General features: G+C 37.7%; 1 protein-coding gene across 3 annotated transcripts in view; it reads left to right on the forward strand.

Moving 5' to 3' along the window:
• The window catches only part of csmd2 (CUB and Sushi multiple domains 2), a 367,226-nt gene that overhangs the window by 197,263 nt on the left and 149,078 nt on the right, over positions 1–20,885 (forward strand). For all 3 annotated transcript variants that reach the window (XM_067426365.1, XM_067426366.1, XM_067426367.1), the window contains 6 exons: positions 1,194–1,271; positions 4,939–5,026; positions 6,933–7,057; positions 12,335–12,456; positions 18,605–18,708; positions 19,449–19,561. In XM_067426365.1, the coding sequence (XP_067282466.1) occupies positions 1,194–1,271; positions 4,939–5,026; positions 6,933–7,057; positions 12,335–12,456; positions 18,605–18,708; positions 19,449–19,561 (630 nt within the window). The remainder of the gene's footprint in view (positions 1–1,193; positions 1,272–4,938; positions 5,027–6,932; positions 7,058–12,334; positions 12,457–18,604; positions 18,709–19,448; positions 19,562–20,885) is intronic.

Here is a 20,885-nt window from a genome sequence, read left to right on the forward strand (position 1 = left end):
GTATTCAGCTCAATGTGTGTATTCTGTAGATCTGGGCCCGGTTGCATCAGTTGTACATAAATTATATCTTAGCCTGGTTTTGACGTAAAAGGTATCTAAGCCCATATTTAAATGACATGGTTGAAGGCCTATTATATACCTACAACCAATCAGAGCAATGGAGTAAGAGACGAGCGACACAAAGTTCTCAACAAAACTCAACTGAAGAAGAAGATGATGAGTGTAAACGATCTTTGTCGGGTAAAAAAGAATTTAAGGAAACACGCAGTACTTACCAACTTGATCATCAGTTGAGAGAAATACTGAGAGAAATACTGTAGTAAAGGTGAAGGCACACGAACAAGTTCTCTGTTTAGGATTATAAATAATTCAACCCAAGTGCTCTTTGGTGACGTGGATGATTACGTTGCTGCTGATCATCCGTCCATCATCGTATAGAGCCCGCCCTGACAATTTGATTGGTCCGAACACCTCTGGTTCGAGTATAGTTGCTCCACAACGGATCAAGTCCAGACCAACCAAACTTCGCGAACTCAAATGTTGTAGGTGGGGCTAAGTTCGGCTGGCATCCAGGCTAGGCCTGATATGAATCTGATGGGTCCAATTGCATCCACTATGTAAGAGGACAGCAATGCGGGGAAATAAAAAACTAGAAACCATAAAGAAGGTTCACTTTTTATTTTTAGAAAGAAAGAAAGAAAGAAAGAAAGAAAGAAAGAAAGAAAGAAAGAAAGAAAGAAAGAAAGAAAGAAAGAAAGAAAGAGAAATTACACTTCACCTTAAGGTAGTTGGAAATATAATTGAATCAATATTTGCTAAAACTGTTGCTGTTAACTGTTGCTAATTGTACACTTCTCCATTACAAAATCCTCACCCAAACACTGATTTTATTTTGAGAACATTTAAGTTCTGAAGCTTTGAGGAAATAACAGAAAACAATGACTGCATGTGTGTGTGTGCATGCAAATGCGTGCTGGCATTATTTTGTCGCTTTTTCAACAAACATGCTGAGCTTTGTTCACACACAATAGGCTTTTTTGCACAAGAGCGACAGCTTCTTTGAAAGACTATAATTTTAATTACAATGCAGTTCATGATTTGTAATGTCTAGCAAGCATCTGGCCTATGATTATAGTTTTCCCCTTATCCATCCTGCTCTCCACTAAACACGTCATAATGCTTTTGACTTTCAGTGAAGAAGATGACAGAGCTGAAGTCCAGAGGCGTGAAGATGTTGCCAAGTAAAGACAACCACAGCAAGATATCAGTTTGTAAGTAAACCTCTTCATGTACAAGAAGGACTCCTAAATCAATATTGCGTTTACATTCATGCACTTTGCTTTTATTCAAAACAACTTGTCCTGTTTACTTTATGTTATTTATATGAAGTATGAGTGAATTGAAAAAAAGAAACATTCACACAACTCCGAAATGTGAAGCCTCACAATATCTAATCATGTAAAGCCAAATTTTTCCTAATTTTTCACAGATTAATTTTCAGGGTTTTTAAGCATTGTCAGTTTGCAAAGTCCATTTGACCATGAGTTGATGAAAGCAGTAGCAAAACTTGCATCGTGTCCTCACGCTCGGCATGAGCACACAACCTTGAACATTAACGCTATCTTTATTCTACGCTGTGTCAATTGGAGACAAATGGAGCTATTCCTCTTCCTAAGGCCAGAGGGGAGGGAAAATAAGTTACCGTTTCCATTGTTGGCAAACAGAGAAAGAAAAAGCTTATCGAGGGCTGGGGTAATTGCTCTGTGTGCTGAGAGTCTTCTTCAGCCTGCTTTCCTCTGTTATGCCGTCTTTATTTACATTTCTATTACCTCTGCATCATTGTGAGAAAATGTCAGCCTGCCCGTGTGAGCATGTGCCCATTGAGGTTGTCATCTGGGATCTCAATACCGTCACCGTGGCCGGCAGTGTCTCAACGGTAGCGCTGACAAGCTTGGCCTTTTGTCCCACATCAATATGCATGAGGGCCTGCACCCAGGCGCGCCTCGGCCAATCAACGTGTCACTTCAGGTTTTCCCTCCACTATCCTCTTCTGCCGCCTAGACACCAATTGCAGAAACCGAGGGTACGGCCAACCTTTTTGACCCCCTGTGTCATTTTCACTTCCTGCAGGGTTGGATGACTTCGGCTTGTTTGATGCCAAGAAAAAAAATTTGTGCTCGCATAATGATGTCTGGAAATATCTTGGCATTCTTGGGAGGACTGATTGATTCTTTTGTTCATTCAATAACCCTCCTGGGTATGCTGTGTAGACAGTCGAATACGTTTACAGATGGCTTTGCTCTTTTACAAGGTAAATTCACGCTGATGTTCAGACCAACTGCACAATTGCAAGAGTGATACTGCTTCCATCAATTTAGTAAACAGATATTAATGTTGAGTACATTTAAGACAAAATTATATTATTTTTTTCTCTCTCTAACAACAAATATAGTAGGGTAAGATGTGATAAAGTGAGCCTTTAGAACAGTGCACATTTATTGAGTTTAGCAAGTACAATATGATGATGCATCTTTCAGTTTTTTATTATTTCAGATTTATTATTATGAACATAAATGGATTTAGTACTTATTTAACAAAATGTAAAATCATGAAAGCGGGGCATCTTGCCCCATTACTTTAACTTTATACCTGCCAGCATTAAAAAAAAGTTGCCAGCCACCACCAGGGTGTTTGACAAATTTCACAAAAATTTAATAACCCTTAGAAATTTTTGTTTAATGAATATCTGAGCATGCAATATATCAAAATAAAGATCTGACCCTCCTCTTTATAAAAAAACAAAACAACAACAACCTTTTATTCTAGCCTCATGCATTCCTTTTTATCATCACTTGATTATGGGTACGTTTCGTTAAAAAAAAGCAACATTCTGAACAAAAGGCTGAGAAAATCCCTTTTTTTGTGAAGACTACATCCAGATCAGATTCAGAACGATTATCAAACACAGATGGAGTAGATAATGCTGTAGCTCATCCTGGGTTCACATTTCAATCAGTAACATTAGATAGTTTTGATTCATATGCTGTTTAATGATGATGATCACGTTATTTTACATATGCATATGATTACATGTAATTGCTTGTTTTACTGCATCTTCCTCACGTGTTCGGTACTAGGTACTCATTCAGAAGATGCACAATAGCGTCCCCTAGCATCTAACAGTGAAAAGACAGAAACATAGAAAATTCAGTTTTTGGCCGGGAAGCGTTTTCTCACAAATAACGGAAAAGTCCGTGTTTGGAAGGGAATTAATCAAAGGGAGTTTCTGAACTCCCTGAATCACCTCAATTGTAGTCTTGAGTTTTCTTCCTTGAGTCTAGTCTTCTTGTCTTTCTTCCAAAACAAGAACTAGAAGCAGTTGACCAATCACAACACACTGATCCAGCTGACCAAACAGAGAGAGCTTCTTAAAGATCGGAAATAAACAGTGTTACAGTTTTTCTCAATTGCTAAAACACTATTTCTGAAACCTTGCTCCATTTTCTGAAACCATTAAACACAAAACCTCCTCTTCAAGCACTATTCACAAAACCTCTGACTTCTCTTGCAAAATGAAACTTTCGCCTCAAAACAGTTTTACCTGTGTTCAAAATCAAACACTGCTCTCAAATCATAAACTAAGTGATCAAAATGATAAACACTATCAAGCAATCAGTAAACAATACAGCAAAAAATAGAAAACACATTGTTCAAAACATAGTTCTCAGGCAGAAGTACATTTTTAATCTGAAAACAAATTTCATATTTTTCTGTCATTGTCTTGTGATCATAGTAGCTCACAATTGGTCAGAAATTATTACTACTCTGCTTTGCTTTGCAATTTTTTGTTCTTCCTCTTGCTTGTAGTCCTATTTTTACCAACTCATTGTCATGAAATTCATATACATCACAAATTGTATGTATTGTGCGATTTATACGGCAGTACGTGCACATAACACAATATAAAGGACATATCATATGCACACGAAAACTTCATGCGTAACATATGCACATAAAAACTCATTTTGGCATTTTGTGCTATAGATATGCATTTTCATTAGATTAGGCTGATTTTTACAGTACTGTACTCTACATCTCACAAACTCGTTCTTTGTTGATATGAACCTGCAACCAGTCAAAATCTATTGAGCAGTCAGTAGCCTACTGTAAACAAATGGAAAGCAACATGTTCAGGGCAATATGATTTGTTCATTGTACAGTATACAGCCTACAATGCACTGTACTTATATTGGTTGTGTCTCATCATTTGAAACAGGTTAAATCAGTTTTGAGTGGTTGTGTTCAATCAATGACATTGTGTTCTCCATTTGTATTTGATTGTTGCCACTTGTGTTAACCCGTATGAATGGCATGTGCATTAGAGAGCAGTATGTGTCTTGACAATGAGAATGTGTTTAGAGTTTAGCTGAAAAGTCTAAGTGAGATCTGCAAATTGTGTTTTATGATGTGAAATAGTTTAAGGTATTGACAACAAATTGCACAATTAGCTAAATGAGTTCAGGCAACTGAGAAATTTGTTCAGCCGATGGGTTTTAGTGTTTTAGCAATTGAGAAAAACTGTAATAGTGTGATCAAATCAAGTCTGCAATTTAGTCTTGATTAAAACACTTGCTAAACCGTATTCCTTTTTTACTCTACATGTCATGTGACAATTGACCCACATCAGAGAATTGTGAATGTGTGTAAATTATTAAAATATGAACTTCAAATTTCCTATAATGTCAAAGGGGTTTGATCAACAATTAAAATTAATGAATAAATAATACATTTCACAAATGTCAAAATAAATAAAATAAGCATAACCATAATATGCATTTGTTGATATTTGATATCAAATATGTTCAAAATGAAAATTAACGGTGGGGGAGGGTGCCCAGTACCTTATCCTTCCTTACTATTTGCCAACTTTTTTTGCAGTATCTCAGATGGGGGTGGCTCAAGGACACAACATGTGTCCAGACCCAGGAATCCCAGAGAGGGGCAAAAGAAAAGGCTCTGATTTCAGGTGAGAAATGAGTTTATGGATTACTTATTAAAATAGTCCACTGAGAGTGCACAGAGGAGAGAGGAAAGAGGTGTGCAGTTAATTCAGTGTTTGTAATGCCAGGATGATGAATAGCAAGAGATGCAGGAGGTGGGCACCTGTTTAATTTCTCATTGGCCTTTTAATTCTAGGAGCTCAGGGAGGATATTTGATCAGCATAAACATGGGCTGTGGGCTCCCAAAGGTCACAGAGAGAGAGAGAGAGAGAGAGAGAGAGAGAGAGAGAGAGAGAGAGAGAGAGAGAGAGAGAGAGAGAGAGAGAGAGAGAGAGAGATAGAGAGAGAGAGAGAGAGAAAGAAAGAAAGAAAGAATGAGAGATGGAGATGTAAAGAAACTAAAAACTTGTGCTAATATGTATTGGAATCAGTAGTTTATTTATTTTATTTTTTTCACTAAAATGATGTCCCTTCCTCGAGGAGGATGTCATGTTATAGATATTACAAGAAATGGCAACATTCACCAGAGGTGGGCACCACTTTTGGAATGCAAAGGTGCAAATGATGAATTTGATTAATTCCATTACACATATAACCCCAATAAGTCTAACTAGCCTAACAATAAGTCTAATAAGCCTCGTAAGTCTACAACTTACCCGTTGGAAGTGAATTCACCACTTTATTCACTCAATTGTGTTAATCTGATATTATAAAACAAGCTAATATGATGTCCATCTTGAAACATTGTGCGTTTAGCTTTTCATTCAGTATATAAAGACATAAATGAAGGGGGCTTGAAAGCACTAGGAATGACCCGGGAGAGAAACCAAGTGAAATGTGCACCATCATTTATGATCGGAAAAGAGAACAGAGAGGCAGGGAGATTGAAAATGAGACAGAGGTCCGGACCTATTTAATTGAGTGGGGACAGAGCTATAGTAGTGTCATTTCCAGGCACAGTGCTGCTACAGAGAGGCCTGTGGTGCAGGTTAGGCTGTCAGCGTCCCCCCGCAGGGTGAATGGCAGCGCCCTAGAGGATTCTAACACAGACAAATGGGGACAATCCGTTTTACACTCACTAGCTCTCAGGGCAATCGCAGCGGGGAAGTGAAAGACAATCGAAACTTTTTTCCTGGAATGTTCTTAACTCCGGCTACCTTCATCAGTGGCTAGGTAATGGAAGCAGCACAGCGATGCATCTGGATGCGCGTGTCACAGTTTCCTCAAGGCTGTTCATTACTAAGATCAGACAGGACCAATGCTGCCGGGTGGAGAGAGGGGTATTTATGCTGACATGCTATTTGATTTAGCCATGAACAGATACCAGCTCACATGTGAGAGGTTGGGAACTGCTGCGAAGAGCTTGAGTCGTCTGGCATCAGCACTTTGCACAGTTGGAAAAGAATCCGGGAAAACGATAGAAGATGATATTGCTCTCCTCTCTTTCTTTTCCAAAGGTTAAGTTGTTGACTTACGAGGCTTATTAGACTTATTGTTAGGCTAGCTAGACTTATTGGGGTTATATGTGAAATGGAATTAATTGAATTCATCATTTGCACTGTTTTGCAGCCAAAACATTGTGTACTGATTAACTGCATAATTGATCATTATCCCTGGTCACCAATCTCCTGTGTGGGTTTCATGTCTTTCGTAGGACTCTGCAGTCACTTTCTTTCTCAATACAATAATTTCAACTTGTAATAATATTTCATGTCCATTTATTTATTTGCTAAGTAGCTGTTTAATAAGTAGGATAATATGCAGCGGCCAGTTATTATCACAAAATAAACTTCCACATCCGGGGCCTGATTACCCTGTTAGGATTTATTTTGCCATAATGATCGGCTGACTGTACAGAATGTCCATAATGTCAAATTTATAGATGTACGGGTTGGTATTCTTGCAAAACAATAATCAGTCTCTTTTTTCAGGCGGGGTGCTACTGTGCATTTTTCTTGTGATGAAGGATACGAGCTTCAGGGGTCTAAAAGCATCACCTGCCTAAGAGTTACGGACAGTTATGTTGGATGGAGTGATGATCGACCTATCTGTAGAGGTATGTCCCTTTTTAGAAGCATCTGCAAAAACACAAAAAAACAAAGTAGTTTATTGTTCAAAATTCTTTTCTTTCTTTTTTCGACACCTGTCTGATTTGGCTATCAAGATGCATTTACTAGATAAGCAAAATTAAATAATACATTTCATTTTGAATAAATATAATAATGTTTTCTTGTTTCTGGGGAAAAATATAAAAATATTTTTTTTGTTGCTTAAAACAAGCAAAAAGATCTGCCAATGGGGTGAGAAAAATAATCTTAATTCTGTTTGGGATGGAAAAAAGATGATTTATTTTCACCCCATTGGCAGACCATTTTGCCTGTTTTAAGCAAAAACTTACTTAATATTGATTTTATTTTTAACAAAACAATGAAAAAAAAATATCATGTCATTTTACTTATAGTAAATACATCTTGATTTAAGAATTGATAGATATTTAGACTAAAAACAAGACAAAATTATTAAGTAAGAAGAGCATTTTTTGCAGTGTATTTACAGCAAACATATTATCGCAGCAGATTTAAGCCGATTGTTTAATAAACGGTTGAATTATTTGACATCTTGGTGGTATTTCTGCAGAGTTAAAGGTCCTTGATTAATTACCTGACAATGAAAGAGGACAATGAGAGAAAAAAGCAAAAGATGAGAGAGGGGAAATGGAGAGGATGACAACAGATCTCTAAAGCAGATTTCCTAAGAAGGAAGAGATGGTATCGCACAGCCAGTAATCAGCTTATTTAGCCTCACCAGGCTCTGATTAATTACTTTATTGAGCCTTACTTAATTTCTGACTTTGATTGGCTAGGACAGCCCCCAGGACTTTATTCCTGCTGCAGCTGTCACATCCCCAGAGAGATGCTGTCCACTATGCTGCCACCTTAGGCCTTAGGCCATAAATTGAAGTGTACGTCTGGCATTTAGTTCTCTGGTACCCCAGGTCAATTTAGTTCTCTGGCAACCCCATGCATTTTAACTATATGCAGTTAAAGCCTGTCAGTGTTATGGTACCCTAAGAGAATATACAATGAGGTCCAAAACTCAGACCACACACACACACAAAAATGTTATATATATATATATATATATATATATATATATATATATATATATATATATATATATATATATATATATATATATATATATATATATATATATATATATATATATGTATATATATATATATGTATATATATATATGTATATATATATATATATATATATATATATATATATATATATATATATATATATATATATATATATATATATATATATATATATATATATATATATATATATATATATATATATATAATATATTCAGAACATTCAGACTGCCCTACAGGAGATTCTCACTGTATTTCAAGATCAGCACGTTCAGACATAAGGCTTTGGTTATACCTACTCCCTTCATATCGATTAATTTTTCCTGTGCTGCTCTGCCAGCTGTGGACTATTAGTCTTTCATTAGAGTTACATATCCCCCATCTCCAACACCACCAATGGCCTTTGCCACAGCGGACCCCTCAGGCTTGAAAATCTTCGGGAGAAAGTTAGTTGGACAGCTTTGTGATGAATTGCACCAGTTGCCTTTGTTTTTGATTATTTAACGATCAGTTTTTGGCACATCACTGTGAGCTTGTGGCAAGAAGGGAAAATGGACCTGGAATTGGGAAACTGTCGGAGTCACCAGATGGACCAAGTTCCCTTATCAGCCCCATTACTCACGTGAAAAGGGTTGATATTAACTATTGCTCCCCAGAACCCGTTTCTTCATCACTATCCTTTTCACAACTAATGTAGAGAATGATTATTTGTCTTGTTTCATTGATTTAACACTCTAAATGCCAGGCCATTATTCAAAAACAGCCCATTTTAATTGCATGCTTCAGGAAAATCTGAATCATAAGAATAATTAGTAATGGCGCCACAGAAAAAGCATTCATAAATCATTGTCGTTAAATACATGAATACAAGCATACAACGCTCAATACTAATAGTGTGTCCTTGAGGTTCTCTCTCTCTCTCTCTGTATATGTAGAAAAGATTTGTTCATGATTTGCAAGGTTTTAAAGTATCTAGGACTCACACAAGAGATCTATAAAATACATTTGGGTATTTTTTATTGGATATTTAGAAATAAAATCAAGCTTCAGACCTTAATAGAATCGGAAATACTCCACATATCATGAAAATGAGTGTTTGTAGAAAATTGAAGTCTTAGCTGCTGTTTAATGTTGATTGTAGTTCCAGTGGCTTAAAGTAATTCTTTGGATTGAAACCCTGCCATTTTCAGAAATCAAAGTAAACTCCCCTGAGTTTCATTCCTTCGTGGTCTGCCATAGGCTTTACATCTGCAACTCTTGAAATGTGCATTGAGAAACCCAGGGTTTTGGAACTGTTAGCCTGAATCTAATCCAATCGAATTTAGCTCGAACAAGGGGAACTTTAAGTGATTATCTTTTTGCTGCACTGCCCATACAACTTAAATGGAACTGGACTGTTTCACAGCTGAGCCCCTGCTAATAGATGTCTAATAGATCTTCTACTAATAGAATGATTAGTATGTTAGAGAGTACACCGATGAGCCAAAACAGTATGACCTGATATGCTGTTGGTCTTCTGTGTGCTGACAAAACAGCTGAGACAAGCTGAGTGTCCTGAGGTATCTGTAACCAAGACATTAGCAGCAGATCCTTCAAGTCCTGTCGGTTGTGAGGTGAAGGCCAGGCCAACACCTTGAACTCTTCATCATGTTCCTCAAACCATTCCTGCAAAATGTGTATGGTGTGGTGTGGTGCAGTGCATTATCCTGCTGAAAGAGACCACTTCCACCAGTGAACACCATTGATATGACGGGATGTACCTAATCTGCAACAATGTTTAGGTACGGGGCAAAATTTTCATCAACATAAATGATTGGACAGAGGATTTCCCAGCAGAACATTGGCAAGAGCATCACACTCCCTCTACTGCTGGTGCCATCACTTCCCCAGGTTAACGGCACACACGTACAGGTCTCATTGGAACAGGTGACCTTCTTCCAGTGCTACATGGTCCAGTTACGACTTATATATTTTGTAAGAGCTTTCAGTGGTGGACAGGGGTCATCATAGGCACTCTGATCGGTCTGTGGCTATGTAGTCCCAGGCAGCAGAGTGCGATGCACTGTGTTGTGACACATTCCTCCCATAACCATTACAATTGTGTTTGCCACAGTAGACCTCCTATTGGCTCAGACCAGATGGAATATCCTTTATTGTCATCATGGATCAATGGACCTTTGGTGCCCAACACTCTGTCACTGGTTTGTGGTTTGTTCTCCCTCGGACCACTGTTGGTAAATTCTCACCGATGCTGACTGGGAGCAACCCACAAAACTTGCCATTTCAGAGATATTTTAGTCAATTTGCCCTGCCATAACAATTTGGCCATTGTCAAAGTTGCTCAGATCTTTGATCGTGCCTTTTTCTCCTATATCTAACACGTGGATTATGACAGATGATTGTTTGCTTAACCTCTAATATACCCAGACCTTAATATGTGACCTTATTAAGATATGACCAACGGTTCACTTGCAGTTCATAATGTTTTGGCTCATCAGTGTATATTGGTTAGTTGATTTTGAGTTTCAATCCCTGCAAACTCAAAACATTACGCTTACATTTACATTCCATGGAACCACTTCCCAGATTTTTTTATAACCACAAACTAACGTTTCCAGAACCTTGCAAGGGGTTTATTTTGTGTGACAACCTATTCAACCTATTCCTGTACTATTCAAAATTCCAAGACCATTCTGAGAATTTTCTTTCTTTTTTGGTCGTATCACAATCATACATGTCCAAAGTGTTACAGAGAGAAGAGAATTGGAATTGGGATGATAATTCTCTCTTTTTGAGAATTATGATTAACCAAAAAAGCTATAAATGAATGTGTGTTAACCCACACTTTAAAGCAGAAACCTGCTGACAGCACACATTATGTTTTGAAGGTGAAAATTGGGGTCAACCAGCCCTGATGTTAATTAACTTTCCAAAGACTTTTGTTCTTTAATGTCAGCCCACCTTAAAGTGTTTGAAGGAATTGTGTGTGTGTGTGTGTGTGTGTGTGTGTGTGTGTGTGTGTGTGTGTGTGTGTGTGTGTGTGTGTGTGTGTGTGTGTGTGTGTGTGTGTGTGTGTGTGTGTGTGTGTGTGTGTGTGTGTGTGTGTGTGTGTGTGTGTGTGTGTGTGTGTGTGGGGTAAGGGAGGCCCTGAGGATTTCACCTCAGACATAGCTCATTAAAAGCTCCAGCTGGTCCCAGACCTGCAGAAACAGTCATTTAGTGCAAACACGCTGGCTGTGCCCTTCCTTCTCATTAGACATCGAGTGCCTTCATTCAAGGAGGCATTTAAAGTCCTCCTGGAGGCCATGAGAGTGTCACAAAGGACTTTTAACTCATGGAAAAGTCACAGAAAAGTCGTAAGGTCATTGAACTGGCTTGTGAACTGAATGTTCAATCAAAACCAACAACCAGGATAGATTATTTCTGGTAACTTTAACAAGAATCAAGTGCAAAATATTGACTGCATCCAAGGGCTAAGCCTTCAGACGTGTGCTTTTTTGATCATTTAAGATTTATTTAGATTGCATCAGCCTGTAGGCCAATCACAACATTTAAAAGTGGTAGAGATGGGGTTTGTGATGTATAGGAAAAAAAAAAAAAAAAAAACAGTCTGAGTGTTGAACTCAACAATGGGGTGTGTTCTATGGTCTGAGTAGGAGTGAGTAAAGTGTATGCTGTCTTGTTGCTTTTCTTTTTTGGTTTACAATTCAGACTAAATCTTGAGACATGAGATAACACATTTCAGACATCTTTTTTTTCAGACAATATTAACTATTTTCTATCAAAATGTCTGTACAAAAGATGTAGCTGAATAGGACTTAAAACCACATTTCTTAAACAGTTGTTATAAATATTTAACATTAAATTACATATTGTTTTTGTATCTGACCGTGAGAGGTACACCAATATGAGTTAACAAAATGCATTACATCTGAACATATTTAACAAATTAAAAATCCAAACTGTTTGGCTGGTCTAATCCCATTTTTGAATTATCAGTGACTTTCAATATAATGCAATAGCATTAGTTCTATTGCTTTGTTAATATAACTGTTACTATAATATTGGTGCTGATATTGGCTCCTTTTTTTTCTCCTCGAAAGCCTCAAATCTTTCATAGATAAGACTGCATGATTTGTCAACATGCTTTGTCTCTTTTCTTTCAGCTCCAATGTGTGGCGGACAGCTCCGTGGTCCTAGTGGCATCATCACCTCCCCAAATTTCCCAGTACAATATGACAACAATGCCAACTGTACCTGGATCATCACAGCCTCTGACCCTTCCAAGGTGAATGCTTACAAAAGTGTGTTCGTATGAGCTCTGCAAACTGACAATCACCTGATTTTTCAGAAATCATTCTAATATGCTGATTTTGTGCTTGAGAAACTATTTTTATCAATGTTGAAATAATTGTGATGAATTTATTTCAAATATTAATTCCTTAAATAACATTATAAATGTCTTTTCTGTCACTTTTGAACAATTGAATGCATCCTTTTTTGAATACAAGTATTCATTCATTTTAATAATTTCTTACCCCAAACTTTTGAACTGTAGTGTCCAGGGCTTCTCTTACTTTTCAAATTTAATATGTCAACGCACAGTGGTATAACTATGAATTCTGCTAGGGAAATCAAGGTTGCTTTCTCAGTGCACAGTTTCTATGTGGGCCAGCTAATAACTGTAGGTTGCAAGGAAAAGGATACACAGATATTGAGAAATGATGTGCAATATCTAGATATCCACACTCATAAAAAATGAAACATTGGCGATTATATTAAAGGAGAATGGAAGATAAATAAAACTACATTGAGCGGCTATCACGGGAGAGACAAAACTCTGGCACTTCTCTGTGTCATGACTTTGGCAACGAGTTCAAGGCCATTTTCTTATTCGCTTGCCAGATTTTCTTTATCTAGGTTCAAATAAATGGCTTAACAAATCTCTCCCCTCATCACCATGACTCAGTTGGGAGAGAAGGGGGAAAGAGATGGAATGCAAATGGAATGGGGTGGAGCGGCTCTATCAGTGCACCCTGCTTTTTCTCTGCCGCCCAGTGCGCTATTTCATCCTGTGTGTAAAGGACAGTTCTGCTTCACACTGTCACGGCTGGAGAGCGGGGCACAGATGAAGATAGAACATTGCTGTTTTTTGCTCTTTACAACCATAATGACATTCTATTTTCGTCCTGACACAATAGTACCCAGAGAAGACGTGAGGTTAGCTGTATGACTGAGGCAGAACATGGGGTCGTATGAAATGTACCTGACAATGAGCTTTTGATTTCGCTGCAGCTGGTTTGGTGCCCGAGCCAAAATACTCTCCCAGTGTGGAGCGACCCCAGCATCTGTTAAAGCCTTTAGCATAAGCGTTAACTAGAGTTTGACATCATTTAGCATTTGATGATGCATAATGACTATTTAAAATTGAAGTGTGTGTGTGTGTGTGGGGGGGGGGGGGGGGCATGTTTTTGTGACATATGAGGACACAAATATGTATAATGACATAGGTATGACATAGGTATTACAAGGAGAGGGTGACTTATGAGGACATTGGCCATGTCCTCACTTTTCAAAATGCTTATAAATCCTACAGGATGAGTTTTTTTAGAAAGTAAAAATGCAAAATGTTTCCTGTGATGGGTAGGTTTCGGGGTAGGGGCAGTGTAAGGCGATAGAAAATACAGTTTGTACGGTATAAAAACCATTACGCCTATGGTGTGTGTGTTAAAATGTGAGGAGACCACTAGATATAAGTAAGCCATTTGTAGGTTGAGTGTAGGCACAGTGGCTCTGTGGTGCTGCCGTACAATTGATTTGTTTGTTGGAGTGGTTAGACATTTAAACTTCTAGCTCCGTCGATAAAGTGAGGTTGGGATGGGACCACATGCAATTAGCTGTTTACCGAGGGATTTACCAGTCTGCCTGAACAATTGTAAAAGCTTTAGATACACTTGCTGCATCTGAAATCAAATACTTCCCTACTGTATAGTATGTGAAAACAGTACGCCAACACAGCAGTGTGTCTGAATACACACTGTAAACCATAATGTTCAAAAGAATTAATTGAGTTGGGGACATTTCAATTACGGTAAACACATTAATTTGATCAAATTAATTTGTTTGTTTATATAAAATAGGGATGGGCATTTTCCAAAATATTGTATTTGAATATTTGGGCTCATAAAAATCTAATATTTGTTTATTTAAATTACGTATTTTGAGAAAGTAAGATTTTTTTTTTTTTTTTCATCAATGGTTGTCACCATTACTGAACAAGGCAATGTACACATCATGCTCACATTTTATCTTAAGTTTTTCTTTCAGTTTAAAACATTAAACAGTATGTGTAAACAAACAAAAAAAAGGCCTAAAGAACAAAAGCATTATAAGCTCAAGCAGCAAGCAGCAATAAACAAATAAAACAGAGTGTCCCAGTTATCATACAGAACGTACATATACACACACGAGTCACTAAGTATATGGTTGTCGTGTTTATATTGTTTCACATTTTCACTGCATTTACGGGCCAGCAAATCTAAAATTCGAATAGTATTTTTAGTTTTTGAATATTAATTACTGATCGAATATTCGACTATTTGTGCACACCCCTAAATAAGAACTTTCTTTTACTTTTGAGTCCACCAAACTGACACATTTTAGGTAATCTGAATTGTCCATTGTTTCAAATTTTTCTTTTGAGTTCCACCAATGTGTAGCCATTTTGCGCTAGGTCTCTCCCACAGAGGAGAGGAGATGGAATAATGAAGCCAATCAGTTTGTATGGGGATTATTAGGAGGCCATGATGGACAGAGGTCAATGGACAAATTTGGCTAGAATGCCGGGTTTACGAAGGACATCCTGGGATTTTTTTTTATGACCACAGAGAGTCAAAAACTCAATTTAATGTCTCATCCTCAACCTAAAATGCAAGTAAATACAATAAATGACATAGGCTGGACAAATGAAATAATCTAGTGATTATGTTAAGATGTTGATGAAACATAAGGAAATGAGGCTCCATAATGACATTTAGTTAACAGTGTGATATGTCTAATCATCCAAAACGAAGTAGCATCCTGAAGTTCAGGAGGAGCCGAGTCTGTAATGCTTCAGTACCAGAATCCCCGGAGCTACAGTTAAAGATGCTTTTGCTACTCAAAGATGTCCATTCTATTTATGTAAACCGTGTTGCCTAATGACGAGTGCTGGAAAATGGCTAAACTTGGAACTAAAGAATGAGAGAAAACAGATAGAACTCTGCAGGGAAAAGCAGCATGTGGAACCGCACCGGGCTGAATCCCCCGCTCACAGACAAACATTAGCTCAGAGTCTAGACACTGTGTTTCTGCCTTAGATGGAGGGATCCCCAGAAGGCATAATAATAGAGAATAAGTTGTTCATGAGAAGACATGGCTGATTGCTTTTGTTGTCCTCTTCAATTTTAATTATCAGTCCTCTTTTTGTTTTGTGCGCTATCATCATCCAGCGGACTGGTATTATCAGCTACTCCACTTCTGCAGGGACTTCCATTTTGACAAAAAGCTTTGCTCCTCTACCAACTCCCGCTCCCTGCTACGCAGTCTTTGAGCATTATCAGTCTCGGCTGCGAGACCGTATTCACCATGGCTTTTGTCTGAAAGCCTCAGTGATTTATTCCTGTGAATTTATTTATGTATTATATGCTGCTATTTGATTTATTGGATTCAAAATGGTTGTAATTTTTTTTCAGACTATTGCGAATATGTTGTGAAGGAGCTGTACTATAGAACATGCATCAGCTCAGCTTTCTCTGGTCACTGGGTTATTGAGACTGTTAAAGGGGTACTTCAGCGCTGGGAAGATGAACCTGTATTTAAACTGGGTCATCAATGAAGTAGAAATGTGAAATTATTTTTGAATTTGGTGCCTTCTAGACTGAGAAAAGACAGAAAATGTATTTTTGTCTCATGGGGATGAAATACTACAATTCCCAGAATGCTTCGCTGGCCAGTGAGGCCATTCCCAAGGCCACCACTACTGGATTACTGTGACTGAGTTGAAGAAGACACTACAATTAAAAACTGAACGTGTCTGTTCAATATAATGAGTGAGTCACCGAGCGAGTATCACAGCACTGAGCACTGACTGCAGGAGTGAGATTAAGGAGCTCTCGTGATGAGAGCTGAGGTAATCGCGACTACACTCGCGGCATACATTCACAACGGCAATTCAGTCTGGCGCGCTTCAGTTCATGCCTTTGCAAGCTTAACTTTCATAGAAATTAATTTGAGAAGTTAAAAGACTTATATTGCTCACCATAGCTCCGTTTAAATGAGTGCCTGTAGCTGCGACCTGAGCTCTCCCTGCCTGAGTGTGATCTCCATCCCCCATGCGCAGATTCAAAACATGCGGAAATGGCTCCCTCTGCTGGCTGTAGTCTTTAGCCTCTGGCCAAACATTCCTCCTATGATGCAAATATCGTCAATTTGCATCATAGGAGGAATTTTTCCAGAAATAAAATGCATAAATCTCTTGTCTCAGGGGGATATGAGGGGGGAAAGCACAATCCATTGAATATACTCTAGGGTTTCTACTGATACAAAGCCATACGCTAATCGCTGAAGTAATATATCTTAAGAAAAATGTTGCACTCTTCCTTCTCTTCTTCTCTTATTTTAAAGAGAAATAAGGTAAAACAAATACAATGAATTGTAGTGCAGGATGTAAACTCTCTACTCGGCAATAATTTATTTATTAACCTAACCCTAAAAATATGAAAACGTGCTCCAGTCAATAATTTGAGAGTGCTTGAACATAAATAAATATATTAATAGTAATCATTATTAGTGTTGTTGTTTGTTTATATATATATATATATATATATATATATATATATATATATATATATATATATAAAAAATATGTATGTTAGGGTTGTCTATAATATTTAAGGGCTGTCAATCGATTAGAATATTTAATCGCGATTAATCACATGATTGTCATGAGTTAACTCGTGATTAATCACAACTTAATTGCACATTTTAATCAGTTTTAAATGTATCTTAAATTAAGTTTAAATTAAGTTTTTAATACTATCAACATGGCTATTAACAAATATGCATGGTTTATGCAAATGTACGCTTATTATTAGTGAAACCATACCTATTCAATAATAATCAATAATACAGCATGAAGACTAGACATGTATCAAAGGTCATAGATGTTTATCAAAGCACTTGTTCATGTCTCTTTGACTACAGAATGTGCTTAGTGTAAAAAAATATGGTAGCATGAAAGCAATATCTGCACTTTTGGTTTAGAATAGTAATGTTAAAGTTAGCCCTTTTTAGGTTGAGATAGGTTTTAGTATGTAGTGATGATCACGTTTGAAGCTCTGCCTCAGAGTATTGGCTTGCTGAGAGCAGCCTTTGCATCACAATCACTCAATGAGTCAGCCGAGGATTGCCCCGCCCACAGCGCTGTCGGTCACAATCATGCACACAGTTACCATAATGCTACAGGACACATGGGATACAGATGAGGTGGGCGGGGTGAACTGAGAAGAGAAAGGTTCAGAGGAGGTAAAAGAGGATGAAATCGTGTTCACTGGCGGTGTGACCTGTAGTGCTGGCACTCCACCCTTCGCACTCTTTTAGTTGCAGAGTGTGTTTACCATAGGACAGAATGCGATTTGCATTTATATAAGCTTTTTCATTAGTAGTTAGTTTCTGAGCACTCCAAAAACATTAAGATTTTGGTGGAAATGTGGCAGCCAATTTGAAAAGGGAGGCTAGACAGTGGATTTTGCTTATTTTATTTATATTTTTTGGCAGTGTTCCTTTTTCTGCGTTTGAGTAATAGACCTTCATATTTAATTGTTCATCTTCCCAAAAATCTTACTTCTGTCGTTATATATAAGAAATTCTGCAGTGTGGTTTTCGTCATGGAGAAGAATGAGAAATATGCACCTTTGACTTCATTTTTATATGATTTCTTTGTTTGATTGATTGTTTGATTGTTTGTTAGCTACTGTGAGAATAATAGTATGAAATATCCTGTTATTTTATATGTTTTCATCCATAGAAAAACTACTCTATCTATCTATCTATCTATCTATCTATCTATCTATCTATCTATCTATCTATCTATCTATCTATCTATCTATCTATCTATCTATCTATCTATCTATCTATCTATCTATCTATCTATCTATCTATCTATCTATCTGTCTGTCTGTCTGTCTGTCTGTCTGTCTGTCTGTCTGTCTGTCTGTCTGTCTGTCTGTCTGTCTGTCTGTCTATCTTATACAAGTAACATAGTATCTTGCATACTGGAATGGTATTTTCTTGTAGAACTTGCACTTTTTTTCACGATTGGAAAACGAGAGTTGTACTGCTTCACTAGTGTTCTAACCAAGTTTAGAAAGCTGACTCGGATTCTTAACTGTGTCTAGGTGATCAAGCTGACTTTTGAGGAGTTTGACTTGGAGCGGGGCTATGACACCCTAACCGTGGGTGACGGCTCTGTAATCGGCGATCAGCGAACAGTCTTTCATGTGTGAGTACTTTTGTTCCTCTGTTGCTTTCTTCTCCATCCTCTCTCAAACTCCTCCCAGGCTGTGTCTCCCACTCTTTAACTTTCCTCTCTGTGTGTATAAGCCTCCTCCCCCATCTTCTTTCATCTCCCATCGTCCTCTCTTCCTTCAGCCCCTCCGTTCTCTCCTCCTCTTCAGTTTCTTCCTTTAGCCCCCCCTCTATTTCATCTCATTTCATCACCCCTCTGAGCAGAAGTGTATGGCAAAAGTACCCCAAGCTTTATTGTCAATCACTATGAGTCTCAATGTTAGAACAAGATCACTCCTGCTGCAAAACACGCATCACACTTTGATGCCCCATAATGCAGATTTGCACACCAGATGCTCCGGAAACGTTGCTGAGTGTGTTGTTATTAATTGTGCTGAAATTTATGGTCTTCATAAAGTTTTATCGATGCCGTTTTATGTGAGCTCTCTGGCAGAGGTGTACAAGCGCTTGTGTTCCTTTTGAATGGCCCGTTGTCCCTGGACACTTTCTCTCTGATTACTCAGAGTCCCCTGATGGTCTAATGTGCTTAATTAGCAGGTCTCATAAGCCCTTATGGACCCATTCCACAGATCTCTGAAGGCTAGTGCCGGGGGAATCAGGGAACTCCCAACGTTCCCTGAGAGATGCCAAATGATACTGTACATATTGAAAGCGAAGAATCACTGTTTTATTATTATGTTTCATAATGCCTGTGTCTCTCATTTTGATATGAAGGTTGTCTGGGACTACAACTCCAGATCTGGTGGTCAGTACCAGCCATCAGATGTGGCTCAATTTTAAAACGGATGACACGAGTGGCTCCCTGGGCTTTAAGGTTACTTATGAAGGTAAGTGGAGGAAACTCTTTGGGTTTTTGGCGAATCAGGGCTATGTAAGGAATCATAGCATGCAATAATAATAATAATAATAATAATAATAATAATAATAATAATAATAATAATAATAATAATAGTAAAATGTGTATTCGTTAGTATCTTATTTATTAGTTTTTTAAAATTATTTTTAGTTTTATATTTTCTTTATTTTAATGATGATAATAATACTAAAAATGTTATTTTTGTTATTGTATTTTAAATTAATTGCTCCTTGATTTGTACATGTTCAAGAACTTATCTCAACAAGTATTAATAAATGTGATTTATTTACTGATTATTTTCAGTAAAATATCTAAAAACCACTAGGCCAGTGATATATATTTTGTCCAGTTGAGTTCTTACAATATCCCAAATGTTTCCAACTATTTGTAAATCGTGAGAAAATGTAAAACTTTTTAACCAAGGAGCCGGGACGTCTGAGGGAGTCGCCTGTCAATTGCGTCATATCTGCGTTACCCTCGGTTTCTGGTTTTATTTTGCAGAAGCGCTTTACTCTCATCAGTGTGAACAAGTTTACAGCAGCCGCTGAGAGAACGCACAGAGTAACGTCATAACATCATGTAAACACTCTCTTAAGTATATAATACGCTAAACAGAGCTGCGTTACCTCATATTCATAACCGGAAAAGCGGAAATGGCGCTCGCGACATAATAAAAGTCCCGCTGCTCGTGAGCCGTGTGTTGCGTAACAATCGCTCCAGGGGCCTTGCTTAGCTCCTGCTCTTCTTCATACTACAGTACTGTTAATAATCACATCCATGAACTTGATTTCTGTCCGAGTCCTATCCTGATTCTTTTCTTCTGGCTGTGAGGTGAAGAACACATTTGTCCTAAGATTCTTCACTCAAACTTGGCGTCATCAAACTATGCTTTTGTTTTGAATAGGCAACCTCTAACAGATGAAAAAGTTACATAGTGCACCTTTAATGTGACTGTATAATATATCATATATGTCGCATTCAAATAGTATGTATTATTTTGCAATGAAGGCCCCATCCACACGGAGACACGTTAAGCTGTATATGTAAAAATGCTGTGTTTTAACTGGGAGCCTGAAACTGGTAATTTTTGAAACCGGGTCCCAGAGTGGATAAATCTGATTGAAAAAAAAAAACAAAAGATTGGATAGGGAAAGCTCTGAATTCACATGGATGTAGCCTAAGTCGATACAAAAGTAATCAATTGACATCCCTAATTAAAGGTGTCATGAACTGGCTTTTTAAATTTTTGTATACTGTTGTCTGAGGTCAACTAATGACTTTTGTGGTTTTTACAT

The sequence above is a fragment of the Pseudorasbora parva genome, chromosome 19, assembly GCF_024679245.1.
Source record: "Pseudorasbora parva isolate DD20220531a chromosome 19, ASM2467924v1, whole genome shotgun sequence".
NCBI lineage: Eukaryota > Metazoa > Chordata > Actinopteri > Cypriniformes > Gobionidae > Pseudorasbora > Pseudorasbora parva.